This window comes from Schistocerca gregaria, chromosome 5 (assembly GCF_023897955.1).
Source record: "Schistocerca gregaria isolate iqSchGreg1 chromosome 5, iqSchGreg1.2, whole genome shotgun sequence".
Classification (NCBI taxonomy): Eukaryota; Metazoa; Arthropoda; class Insecta; order Orthoptera; family Acrididae; genus Schistocerca; species Schistocerca gregaria.
The window spans coordinates 381349977-381366007 of NC_064924.1; the positions used below are offsets into that span (position 1 = coordinate 381349977).

Here is a 16031-nt window from a genome sequence, read left to right on the forward strand (position 1 = left end):
ATTTGGATATCGTGACAGTCTTACAATTAGACCTCTACATCGACTGTTCCTGAAATCCCGATTTTCCTTTCTTCTAAAGCTTGCTCGATGGTCCAATGACATTACTGGAAAATCTGAAGTCATACAAGGTCGGCCGCAAACGTATCAAAACACTTAAAGCAGCCAAAACGTGATCTGAATGCTGAAAAGGACATACAGAAATGGAAGTGTAAAATCACCTCTATTCAACTTCAGTTGAATGAATTGTGTGTCCAATCAGAAAAATATTGGTCATCAAGCTTTTTCTACGCTTACTGCCCCAAACCCCAGCATTGGCATCGTACCATGATGTGACAATATCATGGGCTAGCTCCTAACATCGTGTTGGACCTCCTATTCCCCGGACTGCAGCACTCAACGTGGCATGGATTCAACAAGCCGTTGAGAAGCCTTGCGGAAATATCGAGCCATGACGCCTCTAGAGCCGTCCATAACTCCGAAAGTGTTGGCGTTTCAGGAGTGTCGACGAACTGGCCTCTCGATTACATCCCATAAATGTTCTATGGGATTAAAGTCGGCCGATATGGGTGGCCAAATCATTCGCTCGAACTGTCCAGAATGTTCTTCAAACCAATTGATCATCTCTCTTACCAACTGAAATTGGGATTCATCTGACCGTGCCACTGTTTCCCAGTCGTGTAGGTTCCAACCAATATGGTTACGAGCCCAGGAGAGGCGCTGCTTCGGTACGTCGTGTTATTAGCAAAGGCACTCAAGTAAGTCGACTGCTGCCATGGCACACTAACGGCAAATTACGCCACACTGTCCTAACGGACACGTTCGTCGTACGTCCCAAATTGTTTCTTCAGTTATTTTACGCAGTGTTGCCCGTCTGTTAGCACTGACAACTGTATGCAAACGCCGCTGTTCTCTGTCGTTAAGGGACGACCGACGACACCTGCATTGTCCGCGGTGAAAGGTAATGCCTGGAATCTGGTATTCTCGGCACCCTCTTGACACCCTGGATCTCGGAATACTGAATTCCCTAACGATTTCCGGAATAGAATATCCCATGAGTCTAGCTCCAACTACCATACCACGTTCAAAGTCTGTTAATTCCCGTCGTGCGGCCTTAATCACGTTGGAAAAAGTTTCACATAAGCCACTTGTGTACAAGTGACGGCTCTGCCACTTCACTGCCCTTTTATATCTTGTCTAGGAGACACAACCGTCATCTGAATATGTGCATACCGCTAACCCATGACTTTTGTCTCCTCGGTGTGTGTGTAAGCGATAGCGCGGCCCTTTCCAGTTCGCTATAAAAAAAAACACGGATCAGCTATTTTCCCTGAAGTCTGCTTTATGCAACCTAATCATCATAATCCCAATGCTCTAATTAAGATAAAAAAATTCAGTACCTAAACGTTTCGTCAGTTGCTAAATTCACTGTAGCACCCGCACTATCACCCGTTATCTGCTGTCACAGGTCCACCCTAAACCACTGCTACATTTCAAGTTCGTTGCGTCACGGTTCACTCCCGAACCTGTAGTCCTTTTCATATATATTCATGTACTTCCAATATCTTACATTAAACACTCCCGATTAACTGTCGCGGCATTACCAGTAACAATCGTCTTGCTGTGGTGCATATGTCCCCTCTCCTCCGAAAATTTTCGAGGCACGAGCGTTGCGTCACAGCTTTGGGAATATTCTTGTTTAGGTTCTTTCATTCATGAGTTCATCACAGTTGCGGGAAATTCACCTGCTGCTTCCGGCGTATCGTTCACGCTACTTGTTAGAGCGTCTGAGTTCCCAGACATTTTAACCCTCTGCACCACTGCAGCTGAATCAATGCCGAATTCTCTAGCATAGCTTATTTGAGAGGTCCTTGAGTCACTCTCGGTAAAGGACCGCAGAAAATACCCATTCAGACTCATCTCCACTTTTCGTTGATCGTTCTCTTGCGAATCCAGATTTTCTGAGGGTCGTTCAATAAAAATTGGCACAGTTCACTTTTTAAAGCTTTGATAATTTTAACAGGGAAACGTCGTTTGAAGTGCTTCAGATTTTGTGTTTCTTCTGCATGTATGCGAAGTTTCGATGCGGTTGATAGGAATACTGTTGGGGGATGGGTAAAGAGTTAAGGCGTCGGGAAGTGCAGGAACTGAGCTCTATGAGCGGTCTCGTTCGTGACGTCCCGTCTCATCCAATGCTCCCCGGCATGGTGAACTGCGTGATGCTGTTATTCACGCCATTTCACTTGAATCTTTGGAGCAGCCTGAGGAGAGGCCTTTCTGTCACACGTAACGTGTGGCGAAACCCGAGTGCATCAGTATGAACTGAAAACGAAAAAGCTGTCAATGGAGTGGTACCACCTGCAATCACCAAAATGGAAGAAAGTCTAGACAGCTGTCTCTGTTGACAGAGTAAAGATGACAATCTTTTGGGATGATGAGACGTCGCTTCTCGGATATGTTGGGAAAAGAGTGACTCATTAACTGAGAGGCACTCGTGAAAGAACGAAGAAACTTAAGAACTGGTTCAGTCATAGTCAACCTTACAAGAATCCAAAAGAAATCTTGCTTCGACACTACAATGCACGCCCACGCACAAGTCTTTGAGCACTGGGTCATATCGCCATATTGTACTTGACTCATTTCTACAGCCATCCTATAGCCCAGACCAGACGCCTTCGGACGTCCATTTGTTTGGGGCACTTAAGGATTCTCAACGTGGGAGGTACTTTGAAGCTTAATTCATGAACTGAAAACATAGCTACTAGCACAGGACACGGCCTTTCACCAGCAAGGAATATGCGGTCTTAGACAACGTAGTGGAAGGCCGTAGAATATCGCGGAGACTACACTACTGGCCATTAAAACTGCTACACCAAGAAGAAATGCAGATGATAAACGGGCATTCATTGGACAAATATATAATACTAGAACTGACATGTGATTGCATTTTCACGCAGTTTGGGTGCATAGATCCTGAGAAGTCAGTACCCAGAACAACCACCTCTGGCCGTAATTACCGGCTTGATACGCCTGGGCATTGAGTCAGACAGAGCTTGGATGGCGTGTACAGGTACAGCTACACATGCAGCTTCAACACGATGCCACAGTTCATCAAGAGTAGTGACTGGCGTATTGTGACGAGCCAGTTGCTCGGCCACAATTGACCAGACGTTTTCAATTGGTGAGAGATCTGGAGAATGTGCTGTCCAGGACAGCAGCCGCACATTTTCTGTATCCAGAAAGGCCCGTACAGGACCTGTAACATGCGGCTGTGTATTATCTTGCTGAAATGTAGGGTTTCGTAGGGATGGAATGAAGGAAAGAGCCACGGGAATTAACACATCTGAAATGAAACATCCACTGTTCAATGCGAACAAGAGGTGGCTGAGACGTGTAACCAATGGCACCCCATACCATCACGCCGGGTGATACGCCAGTATGGCGATGACGAATACACGCTTCCAATGTGCGTTCACCGCGATGTCGCCAAACACGGAAGGGACCATCGTGATGCTGTAAACAGAACCTTGGTTCATCCTAAAAAATGACGTTTTGCTATACGTGCACCCAGGTTCGTCGTTGAGTTCACCGTCACAGGCGCTCCCGTCTGTGATGCAGCGTCAAGTGTAACCGCAGCCATGGTCTCCGAGCTGATAGTCCATGCTGCTGCAAACGTCGTCGAACTGTTGGTGCAGATGGTTGTTGTCTTGCAAACGTCCCCATCTGTTGACTCAGTGATCGAGACGTGGGTGCACGATGTGTTACAGACATGCGGATAAGATGCCTATCATCTCGACTGCTAGCCATGCGAGGCCGTTGGGATCGAGCACGGCGTTCCGTATTACCCTCCTGAACCCACCGATTCCATATTCTGCTAACAGTCATTGGAGGAGCAATGTCGCGATACGATTAACAGAAATGGCGATAGGTTACAATCCGACCTTTATCAAAGTCGGGAACGTGATGGTACGCATTTCTCCTCCTTACACGAGGCATCACAACTACTTTTCACCAGGCAACGCCTGTCAACTGCTGTTTGTGTATGAGAAATCCGTTGGAAACTTTCACCATGTCAGCACGTTGTAGGTGTTGTCACCGGCGCCAAACTTGTGTGAATTCTCTGAAAAGCTAATCATATGCCTATCACAGCATCTTCTTCCTGTCGGTTAAATTTCTCATCTGTAACACGCCATCTTCGTGGTATAGCAATTTTAATGTTCGTTAGTGTATATAGAGAAAAACTATATAAAAATGTAACTTTGATTATCATTGTCATAAAAAATCCAACTATTAAGAATAGTAATTATTTGATTATTTGAATGTGCAGTGCCTGTTCCTTCGAAAGAACAGACGCCACGCAGATCCATATTAAGAATAAATATGTCTGATAAAGAATTGTAGAACATTATTCATAGATCGTCCCTCGTATCTGACTTACAGTAAATTAAGATATAACAGTTACTGAAAGTAGTTTATTATACCAAGTAACAAGTGCTGTTTTACAAAACTATGAAAGAACCGAGAAGCACCGAAGTGAGAATCGCGGCTGCGGATAGCGCAGTTGCCAAGTCCAGAGTTAGAGCCAAAATGAAGCTTCCGCTGCGTTGTGTTGCAGAACGATTTCTCGCGCTGGGTGAAAGACAGGAAGAACCCGCTGGCGGAGTACTTCCTGGAGGCGATGGTGATGGACACGGTCAACTACCGAGCACTCACGGGCACTCGCCGCGCCGACTACCTCCAGCTTCTCATCGATGCCACCAAGAGCAGCAACCAAGATGGTCAGTATACCGGGTGTTCCTGCCATTCTGATCACCTTTCATTCCTCTATTTGCTTCTGCAGGCTGTTCGGAAATCCCCGTTACGAACTTCTAACGCTTGTAGAGGAGAGCGACTACACAATAGTTTGAAAATAAACTCAGAAACTACCGTCTCCTCGACGGTGATCTCAATATAAATATGTAAAGCGTCCACGTCTAATGAGGCAAAGAGAAAAGCGTCAGTTGATTGTCCTGGTACGCAGTAGGGGAGACAGGGTGATGAGTACTACGTCACTCACCTGATGTCACTTTCTGTTCACATATGAATGCAAGTTCACAAGCGACTGTGTTCCGAATTCGCGAAACACCCATGTCTGGGCAGCGAAAACCCTTGTAGATGCATGTACATGGATTTCAGCACCTGTTTGGTATTAACGTGTGGGCAGGTATTGTGGACGAAATGGTTCAAATGGCTCTGAGCACTATGGGACTTAACTTCTGAAGTCATCAGTCCCCTAGAACTTAGAACTAGTTAAACCTAACTAACCTAAGGACATCACACACATCCATACCCGGGGCAGGATTTGAACCTGCAACGGTAGCGGTCGTGCGATTCTAGACTGAAGCGCCTAGGACCGCTCGGCCACAGCGGACGGCTTGCATACTTCGTACGAAACGTATATGTCCCGTTCTTGGAAGTTGTGCCATTGAATGTTAGTCAGGAAAGGTGGTCTCAGCATGATGGTGCACCATCTCACTTTTCAAGTGCGGTTCGGAGGCATCTCAACAGACGATACGATGACAGAATGATAGGCCGATGTGGTCCAACCGAGAGCACGATCGCCAAATTTGACTCCTATGAGGCCATATGCAAAAGTTTAAAACGCGATGCTCCTCTAGAGACAGAGAAAGATCTGCTGGCACGAGTTCTCTCCGCTTCATTAGTAATTAATGAAATAATTAATGAGACACCAGATGGAATTCAGAGTGTGTACCAGAACAAACTGCGTAGCTACAGTGTGGTAGCCATATTGAGCCGGTGTTGTCATGAATCAGTACTGTTCTGCATGTACAGTATGACGGGTTCTCTTTTGATCTGGAATAATGTAAACACGTAAAGTTAAAACAAATGAGCTTAAGTAAAAACGTGATGTTTCCTTTCGAATTGTTACCTGATAACTGTACTGTGTCACGATAAATTCAATTCCTACAGCAAAAGTAGATGAGTTATACATCTGAATTGAAACAATCGTAGAACAAAACGGTACGTTTCCGAACATGGGTTCCTTTTCAAAATATTATGTATTCACTTCCCTCTGTAAGTCCTAGAAATCTGCAGCAGGGATTTCCGAACACCTTGTATACTGCTGTAGCGCGACGTTTGTGATGGGCTTTGTTAATGTGCTAATAGGGACGTTGGAACCCAATACATCCACGTCCGTAAGTAGGTGAATTATGGATTTCGTTTGCTGTTGGGTGTTTCGTGTTTGCAGTTGCGGACGGAACCTCTACATCTATATAAATCCCGATCCGCCACAAATATTCGTGCGCCACAGTTTGGCAATACACTATGGGATCAAAAGTATCCGGACACCCTCAAAAACATACGTTTTTCGTATCAGGTGCATTGTGCCCTCACCTACTGCCAGGTAATCCATATCAGCGACCTCTGTAGTCATTAGACATCGTGAGAGAGCAGAATGGGGTGCTCCGTGGAACTCACGGACTTCGAACGTGGTCAGATGATCGGGTGGTACTTGTGTCATATGTGTGTATGCGAAATTTCCACGTTCCTAAACATCCTTTGATCCACTGTTCCGATGCGATAGTGAAGTGGAAACGTGAAGGAACACGTACAGCACGAAAGCGTACAGGCAGATCTTCTCTGTTGACTGACAGAGACCGCCAGCAGTTGCAGAGGATCGTAATGGGTAATAGGAAGATCTACCCAGACCATTACACAGGAATTCCAAACTGCATTAGTATCCACTGCAAATATTATGACAGTTAGGCGGGAGATGAGAAAGCTTGTATTTCATGGTCGTGCAGCTGCTCATAAGCCACACATCATGCTGTTAAATGTCAAACGACGTCTCGCTTGATGTAAGGAGCGTAAACATTGGACTTTTGAACAGTAGAAAAACGTTGTGTGGAGCAACGAATCACGGTACACAATGTAGCTATCCGATGGCAGGCTGTGGGTATGGCGAATGCCCGGTGAACGTCATATGCCAGCGTGTTTAGCGTAAAATTCGGAGGCGGTGGTGTTATGGTGTGGTCTTGTTTTTCATGGAGGGGGCTTGCACCTCTTGTTGGTTTGCGTGGCGCTGTCACAGCACAAGCCTACACTGATGCTTTAAGCACCTTCTTGCTTCCCACCGTTGAAGAGCAATTCGGGGATGGCGATTGCACCTCTCAACACGATGGAGTACCTGTTCATAAAGCACGGCCTGTAGCGGAGTGGTTATACGACAATAAGATCCCTGTAATGGACTGGCCTGCACAGAGTGCTGACGTCGAAATGGAATGAGCGTTTGGCGTCATTGGCCGGGAGGCCCCTTACGGGGCAGGTCCGGCCGCCTTGGATCAGGTCTTATTACATTCGACGCCACTTGGGTGACCTGAGCGCCGGATGTGGATCAAATGATGATGAAGACAACACAACACCCAGTCCCTGAGCGGAGAAAATCCCCTACCCAGCCGGGAATCGCAACCGGGCACCTTCGGACGGCAGTCCGTCACGCTGACCATCCAGCTATCGGGGCGGACAGTCCTGACTTGAATCCTATAGAACACCTTTCGAATGTTCCGGAACGCCGACTTCGTGCCAGGCCTCACCGACCGACATCGATACCTCTCCTGAGTGCAGCACTCCCTGAAGAATGGGCTACCATTCCCCAGCATCTGATTGAACGTATGCCTGCGAGAGTGGAAGTTGTCATCAAGGCTAAGGGTGGGCCAACGCGATACTGAATTCTAGCATACCGATGGAGGGCGCCACGAACTTGTAAGTCATTTTCAGCGAGGTGTCAGGTTACTTTTGATCACATAGTTTACTTCTATATCCACGGTATCTGATGTCATGAAATTCGCATTCAACTAGCAATTTAGAACAATACTGTATACAGCTGCTGATTGTCAAATGATATGTAACTGTATATGCCTCACAACCCACTGTAAGGTTCAAGGCGGAGGATACCTTGTTCGACTGCTAATCATTTCCTTTCCTGTTCCTCTCGCGAATGATGCCAGTAAAAACCAGATGTCAATGTGCTTTCGTACGAGCACCGATTCTCTTAACTTGTCTTCACGGTCCTTAGGGTATATGATTGTCAGTGACAGTAGCATTGTTCGGCAGTCTGTCGCAAATGACGGTTCTCTAAACTTCCTGTTGAGCGTTTTGCGAAAAGAACGACTTCTCCACTCAGGGATTCCAATTCCATTTCATTTTCCGTAATACTCGCAAGTTGATCGAACACACCGGTAACAAATCTAGTAGCACGCCTCTGAATTTCTTCGAGGTATTTCTTTAATCCGACCTGGACGGGGTCCCAGGAGGCAGATCACTACTAAAGATGCGTCAAAGTGTTGTGTATGTGGTATACTTTATAGATGAGCTGCAGTTTCCTAGAACTCTCACAATAAAGCAAAACGGACCATTCACCTTACTGACAATCGAACTTACGTGATCTATCTATTTCATATCGTTTTGCGACTTTATACCTAGAACACCTAAATATGTAATCTAAGTGACTGTGTTAATCAGCGTACTACTAATATTGTATCAGAATACAGTAGAGCCGGAGTGACCGAGCGGTTCTAGGCGCTACAGTCTGGAACCGTGTGACTGCTACGGTCGCAGGTTCGAAGCCTGCCTTGGGCATAGATGTGTGTGATGTCTTTAGGTTACTTAGGTTTAAGTAGTTCTAAGTTCTAGGGGACTGATGACCTCAGAAGTTACGTCCCATAGTGCTCAGAGCCATTTGAACCATTGGTTTTAACTACTCATCTGCAATAATTTACATTTTCCAGCGTTTAGAACAAGCTGCCATTCACCAAATACAACTTGTGGCGTCACCGCCAAACAGCACACTTGCTAGGTGGTAGCCTTTAAATCGGCCGCGGTCCGTTAGTATACGTCGGACCCGCGTGTCGCCACTATCAGTGATTGCATACCGAGCGCCGCCACACGGCAGGTCTAGAGAGAGACTTCCTAGCACTCGCCCCAGTTGTACAGCCGACTTTGCTAGCGATGGTTCACTGACTTCTACGCTCTCATTTGCCGAGACGATAGTTAGCATAGCCTTCAGTTACGTTATTTGCTACGACCTAGCAAGGCGCCAGTATCCGTACTATTGAAATTGTGAATCATGTTCCATAAAGAGCGACGTTCTCCATTAAGGGATTAAAGTTAAGTATTCCACCAGCTACGTCCGTTTTTCTCAATTCTAATTCCCTTTTCATGTTCCAGACCTCACGCCAGCCTGCGTGAGCTAAAACGCGTGCATTTCGGCCTCCTTTAAGTAACCCGGTTGGCTTCCTGCCAACCACAACACAACTTCTCTCCAAGTCACCCTGTATCCTCCTATAGTCATTCAACAACGACGCAGCGTCATCAGCAAACACTTGCAGGTTGCTGCTCACCTTATCCTAGAGACTGTTTATGTATATAGGGAACAAGTGTTGTCCTGCGACACTTCCCTGGGGCACTCCTGATGATATCTGTCTCTGGCTGTACTAGGACAGATACGATAAAAAATTGAGAGGGATATTTTTGATGACGTCAACAAAAAAAGCTGATGCAGTTCGGCCCAGTGAGTAGGATGAATGAAGACAGGTTGTCAAATAGCATAGTAAGGAAGAAATGGGGTCTCCCATGACACGACTATCAAACTGATGGGGAGGAAGCATTGGAAGCAAGGAATATGAACGTTGAGGGAAGTCAAGATGGAAGAAGTTGGCGACTGGAGTCGGAGATGCAGCGCCAGCCGTAGACAATCTGGAAGAAGAAGCGAACTGCGCCGGATGTGTGCTTCGTGAGTGTGTGATGCTGATGTGGCGTTTGTGTGTCTAGGAGTTCGGTTCAGACCGCGGCAACCTAGCGGCCCGGCGGCCACGGTGGCGGAGGCTGCGGGCCCCGCCGAGAGCTTCCGGCTGGGCGGCGTGGAGCTGCGCGCGCTGCCCGTCTGGTACCTGGACTCCGGCGTCGAGACGGTCGCGTCGGCGCTCGCCTTCTGCCTGCACGAGCTGGCGCTCGACGCGCCGGTCCAGGCGGCGGTGCGCGCCGAGGTGGACGCCACCCTGCGCCAACACGACGGGCAGCTCAGCTACGCCGCCGTCAAGCACCTCCCCTACCTGGACACCGTGATCGCCGGTAAGCGCTCTGCCCTCCAGCTTCGGAATGTACGAGTGTGGTTCGATAAGTCTGGCAAAAAGGCAAGAAAAAAGGTTTGTTTCATAAACGACTCACCTTGCTTCTCGACATAGTCTCCTTGGAGGGCTATACACTTGGCCCAGCAACTGTCCAGCTTTTCCACCCCACCGGAAAAATACGTTCGCTGAAACTCTGCAAAATGCTCTCTGGCGGGACATTATAACGGCTCTTCTTCTTGATGATCTGATTTGTACTTGGCCTCGGCTAGCGGCGACAGTAGGTAGAATGTTGAGATCGTTATCAAGTTACGAAGAAGACGTTACTCAAAATAACAGTGCTGAACTGAAATGGCGACGTGCGTGAGATATTTACTTCACCAAGAATCGTAATTAATCGTTAGCAATCGATGTTTAACTGATTAATGATGAAATATTAATGATAAAACCAATACAGTCACATCCACAACAAATTCCCTACAAGCTGGTCGTAATTTCAAGTATCTAAGAAATCGTAACAGTGGGCTTGTTATTTGAGTCAAAGATTCTACACAAGCGCCGAGCGCTACATTCAAATATTATCGCTGCGCGTAATTATTACTCGGGAGTTTCATGTCAATAATTTGATAGAATTTTAAATCACAAATGCATGACTTGGCACGAGAGGGTGTTTTGTTGCGCAATATCAGTCACTTTCTAACCGAGCCTTGAGAAGAAAACTTCCCCAGGTGTTGGGGGGATTTAAATTATATGCTTCGGTCCTATCACTGAAGTTCCATAAACCACTGGCTATTATGAGTGAAAATTGTCTATCAGTGTTCGTTGCCTAAATCACTGTCTAAGTAATTTTTAGTTTAATTATCTAGTTAAAAGTTCACTTTATCCTAGTAGGTAAAAGTCCTCCGTTCGAATTCTAATGCCGTGATACTTGAAGTCAGGAGATCGTATTACTGCGTCATAACAGATCGAAATTATTCAATCTCAAAAACAACATAAGCGCGCCTAGATGTACGAGCATTCAAATATATGACCTGCTTCGGCTGACTCTCGTAACGTAGTGACAATGCATTGAATTAAACTTAGTCATTACTCACTATTCCCAAAGAGTACTGACACGGAGTATTCTTTGGGATCATTGGTTCACTTTGCGAATGTTAATTTATGCTAATTTTGCGATTTATTATGATTTTTATTTTAATTTTACTGAAATTTAATCTTTCTTTCGTAGATTACTAAATTGTCAAGTCGTAGATCCCTGATTTAATTACTTGTTATTGTCCTAATAATAGTGATAAATGGAACTTCGTTCGCTTATTCACTTTTCTGGGAATTTGGGACATGGGGGGGGGGGGGATCTTTGGGGTATTGGGAGCTAATTTTTGATTTTTATTTCTCGTCTGAGAAAGTGGCATTACATCATATCACTTCCTCATTTGATGAAAATTTCTTCCCAGTAAGCCTAGGTTTCAGGTTTGGGAAGAGGAAGAAGTCACTTGGGACTAATTCTGGAGATCAGGGTGGATGAGAAACGAATTCAAATCTCAGTTCATGCACATTCGCCATTGTTATCGCTGGTGTGTGGGATGGTGCATTATCCCAGTGGAAGAACATTTTTTTTTCGTGACGCCTCAGTCTTTTTTTAGACAACGAATTTCACATGATCCAACAATGAAGTATAATAGGTTCCGGTTATGGTTCTGCCTTTCTACAACTAATCTATGGGACAAACTGCCTATTGGCTTCTGTCTCGGGTTCTTAGACCGACGTTCATCTAATGATTTTACTGACGTTTCGCCAGCACGAGTGGCTGGCATTGTCAAAGCTTCACCCGATGGTGGAGCCGAGCTCGCGGCCGCACACTATATGTACCTGGCGCTCCAACGTCCGAGGGCTTCTCCGCGGTCATCTCCGGTGCGGTTCTCCTCTTGCTACCGGCTCGGTCTTTCGCTGCAGTACGTGAAGCCAGGATCCGTTTACCCTAAGGCTTTCGGTCGAGCGCGCTTCTTCTTCGATGCTTGCCCCACAACAGTTACATTCATTAATCCAAAAATATATGGTATTCAATAATGGTGCAGAGAGCGCGTGAACTCCATCCAGTTCTGTTTTGATTTGTGCGGTAGTCCAACCCTTGAAATGAAAATGTTTAATAACAACAAAAACTTGATTTTATCCATTTTATACCGCAGCCTACATACTGACCAATTTAGACCGTTGTCAACAATGAATAGTACACTGAACATTGTTGAAATTCTTTATACGGTCTACGATGTAATCGACCTTACCAACCACGAAGGCGCAACAAAAAAGGTTGCATTCTTTCATTGAAATTTACCGGGCTTACCAACCACGCTCGCAGTCAATGGACCGAGTGACGGGGAACATCAGATAGCTCACTGTAGGCCTACTCGCAATTTGGGGAACGGTATATCAAATGCTTGCCTGGCCATTGGTATTAGGTCTTCAACGGTTCAGAATAGCATTTGCACCCAACGCCCTCAAATATTTGTTGGGTATACAGCCTCTATCTTCCTACAGTGTTTACCCTCTGCAGCTCCCTCAATTACCATGGAAGTTATCGGACTGTACACGATAGTGCATAGTACAAATGTATACTAAAAAGCCGCGCACTAAAATGCGATTTTTCAGGGAGTCATATCTCGGGTTCTGTTGATCGCAGAGATAAGGGGTCAAGTGTTTTGGATAATCCATGGACTAGTAACCATTTGTATACCTATTGGAAGAATAAGCATTCTGTACCTGTCCTACAACACAAGGTCAAAATTTAAACACTACACACTTCCTCCATCCCAGGCAACTTCAAGCAAATCCCATGGTTCTTTTGTAAAAAGGTGTGGTCTAGGGTGGACCATGGGCGGCTTATGAAAGTATGTTTCTCCATATGCGGTTCCTGAGAATATCCCAGAAAACCACTATGTTTGGGTACGAGATGCACCAGTTGTGGGGATGGTCAGTATCATAATTTCTGTTCATGACCGTCGTCGACATTTTCCGATATGTCCTTCAGATGTTCTCAGAGAACGTTACAGTTTATTTCGATATCAGTATCCGTTACTGAAGTTCAGAGGTTCAAAGCTCCGTAATTACGCACGTAAAATATCTGTGTTTTTAGCTGATGTAGTGAACACAAGGTAAGGGTTCTAGAGCAATTGCACGTTTTTTGAGGTCATCAGCCTAGCATTTTTTCATCAATAAAAATTTATGCTGCACTCTCTCTATATAATGGGCATTTCGCACATATACAAATGTACCAAAAGTGGTACTAAAGTGACAAAAAATGGGCTAAAGAGGGTCTTAACATGCCTGAAAACAGCCTAAAATGATTGACAGAAATTATGTAGAACTGGAAAGGCTAAAAATTTAGTAAATATTTCTAATAAAGTTTTTATTCTTTTAAGACATAAACCATAAGTGCGCCATTTTCTATTAATTGCGATCTATGAGAAAAGTATTCATAAAATTGTGTTAACTTTATATTATGCATATTGATTTGTCGTTTATATGTGTCAAAGCACATAAATTTATCGAAAAATGTAAATAAACCACCATTTTTTTTACTTATAGAATTCTTTTTATATAAGTAGCACAGTCTGCTGTAGCAGAGAAAAGAAAGGAACTGGCGGAAAAATGCTCCTGTCAGACAACAAAAAGATGAATATGGTCCACTTTAAAAGACTGAGAGAAAAGTGGGGAACCAAGTGCCTAATGGTCAGTCAATCTTCCTCACCAAAACTTTTGGCATGCGAACATATTCGAGATTTTCTGTGCTGAAATAGAGTAGAAGAGAAACAGCGACGGTGGAAGAAAGAGGATGCAGTGCCAGTGGGAGAGAAAAGAGAGGAGACACTGAAGGGAGGGAGGAAGTGGCAGTGAAATAGATAAGTAAAAAGATTGACATGGGAAGGAACGGATAATATCAATCAGTTTTTTGTAGTGGCCGAATTTGTCTGTTATGTTGCATCAGAACCAGCATTTCTTGCATAGAATTTTAACTTACAGTTTACAAAGTAGTTTTCGTCCAAAGCTGTCTATTTGAAAATGCAGAGTGGGCGTAGTCCACCTCGGATCTATGAAAAGCGCGACGAGTTCAATAAAATTACGTCATAGTGTCACCGTTAGCATTGGGCGGCATGGAATTTGGGAGTGTAACAGATAACTTTGGTCGCTGTTAGGAGATAACAGTTTCATTTACCGTCGTAGGCTAAGACATGGTACAGAAAGGTTCCGAAGGAACATAACACACAAGTGCATTAAAATCTGCTTCTCGTCTTAAGATTGTGAAGTCACGTCCGAGCCTTTACGACACATATGGTACAGCTACGAGATACAATGCTGCCAACGAACTAACTGTTAGTTGGCGAGGTTGGATCACCCTCGGCACTATTATATTTGTGGTTGGAGAGCTTTGATCACTCTCGGCACTATTATATCATATATTGGTGAAACGATTTATGGAAAGAGTCACCATCCTGGGGGAAATTCACGAAACAAGTTTGAACGTCACATTTCTGGGACAAGCGACCACTGCCCCGTAGAAGTCCAGTTGTTGTCACATAATTGCGTTAGCCCACTGTTCCTTTGGAGCAATGTAGAATCTTTCAAACATTATAAATGAAAAAACGTTCGGTATTTGCGTAATATTCTACAATGTGTATTATTTAACTGGTTATTAGCTGTTAGTCTATTATCAGGTACAATGGTAACTATGTAGAACTGTGAATTTCGTGGTATCAAGGATTGATTAAGACTAGGTGCAACTAAAGATCGGCCAACTGCCTCTGAAAGATGACAGTTATTAATGTTCGATATAATACTAAAATTACTTTGATAAAAATGTGAAATAGAAACTACATAGCTTACATAATATGTATGACATGTCGAGTTATGAGTTACATGATAAATTAGAATAGCTAATTGTACATCGAAAGAAAATAAATTGAGCAAAATTTAGCAAACTTTGGAGACATGCTTCAGAGATAACGTTGTCTAAAGCAAAGATATTATTACAAACAAGTACAATATTACAAATGAGTGAAACAACTGTAATTATATAAGGGTGATCAAAAAGTAATGCCTCCTGCGTGATAAAAATTTTAATAATAAACAAATAAAAGCGGAATTATAGCCTGGACTGTCCTCTACACAACACTACCATTCGACATAGTAACCACGCATTTGTACACATTTGGGCGATCGTTGAACCCAGGCATCAAAACCTGTCTGGAAACATTCAAGATTTTGCTCCTTGACCCATTTTCCTCAGAATGTTTTTAATGCTGTTGTTTCTGAACTCTGTTCTGTCTGTCTCCTCGAATCACTTCATCAGCATGTCCTCAGTTGGTGTCTGGGACAGGTGCGCGTTTTATCTGCGTCGTCCTTTTTTCTTTGACCAATCTTGTTTCCACAACGCCGCACTTTGCTGATGTTCATTAAAGAGTCCCCATACGATTTTCTCATGGATGGGATAAGTAACTTTACGATCACGGTTGGAGAAGCGAAACCCATAATTTCTCCAGACTGGATTAGATGGCTATTATAAGTTGGGCTTCCACCTCCGCAAATTCAAATCTGTTAGAATTTTATTACCGGAGGAAGATTCTGGACCCAGGTTGGTGTTGGGAGCGGCGGAACAGATGATGTGGCCCGCTTGAATTTTAGGAAATGTAATTTGAAATTCAAGATTCGGTAATTGCTCTATGCTGTACGACTGAGTTGAAAAACTCGGACTTCTTTAATGAACGACTATAGGTGCGTCACATATGATCAGTAATAACTGACATTGTAAATTAGTAATAAAATCACACCAATGGCGGAACGGTACCACATTAAAGTGTTGCGTCTTCCCAGCTAGAAATGATGAAAAATAAAACTCATGACACAATAAATAAA

General features: G+C 44.4%; 1 protein-coding gene across 2 annotated transcripts in view; it reads left to right on the forward strand.

Annotated features, from left to right (window-relative positions):
* The window catches only part of LOC126272317 (cytochrome P450 6k1-like), a 127837-nt gene that overhangs the window by 83811 nt on the left and 27995 nt on the right, over positions 1-16031 (forward strand). For both annotated transcript variants that reach the window (XM_049975100.1, XM_049975101.1), the window contains exons 4-5: positions 4613-4775; positions 9829-10128. In XM_049975100.1, coding sequence (XP_049831057.1) covers positions 4613-4775; positions 9829-10128 — 463 coding nt within the window. The remainder of the gene's footprint in view (positions 1-4612; positions 4776-9828; positions 10129-16031) is intronic.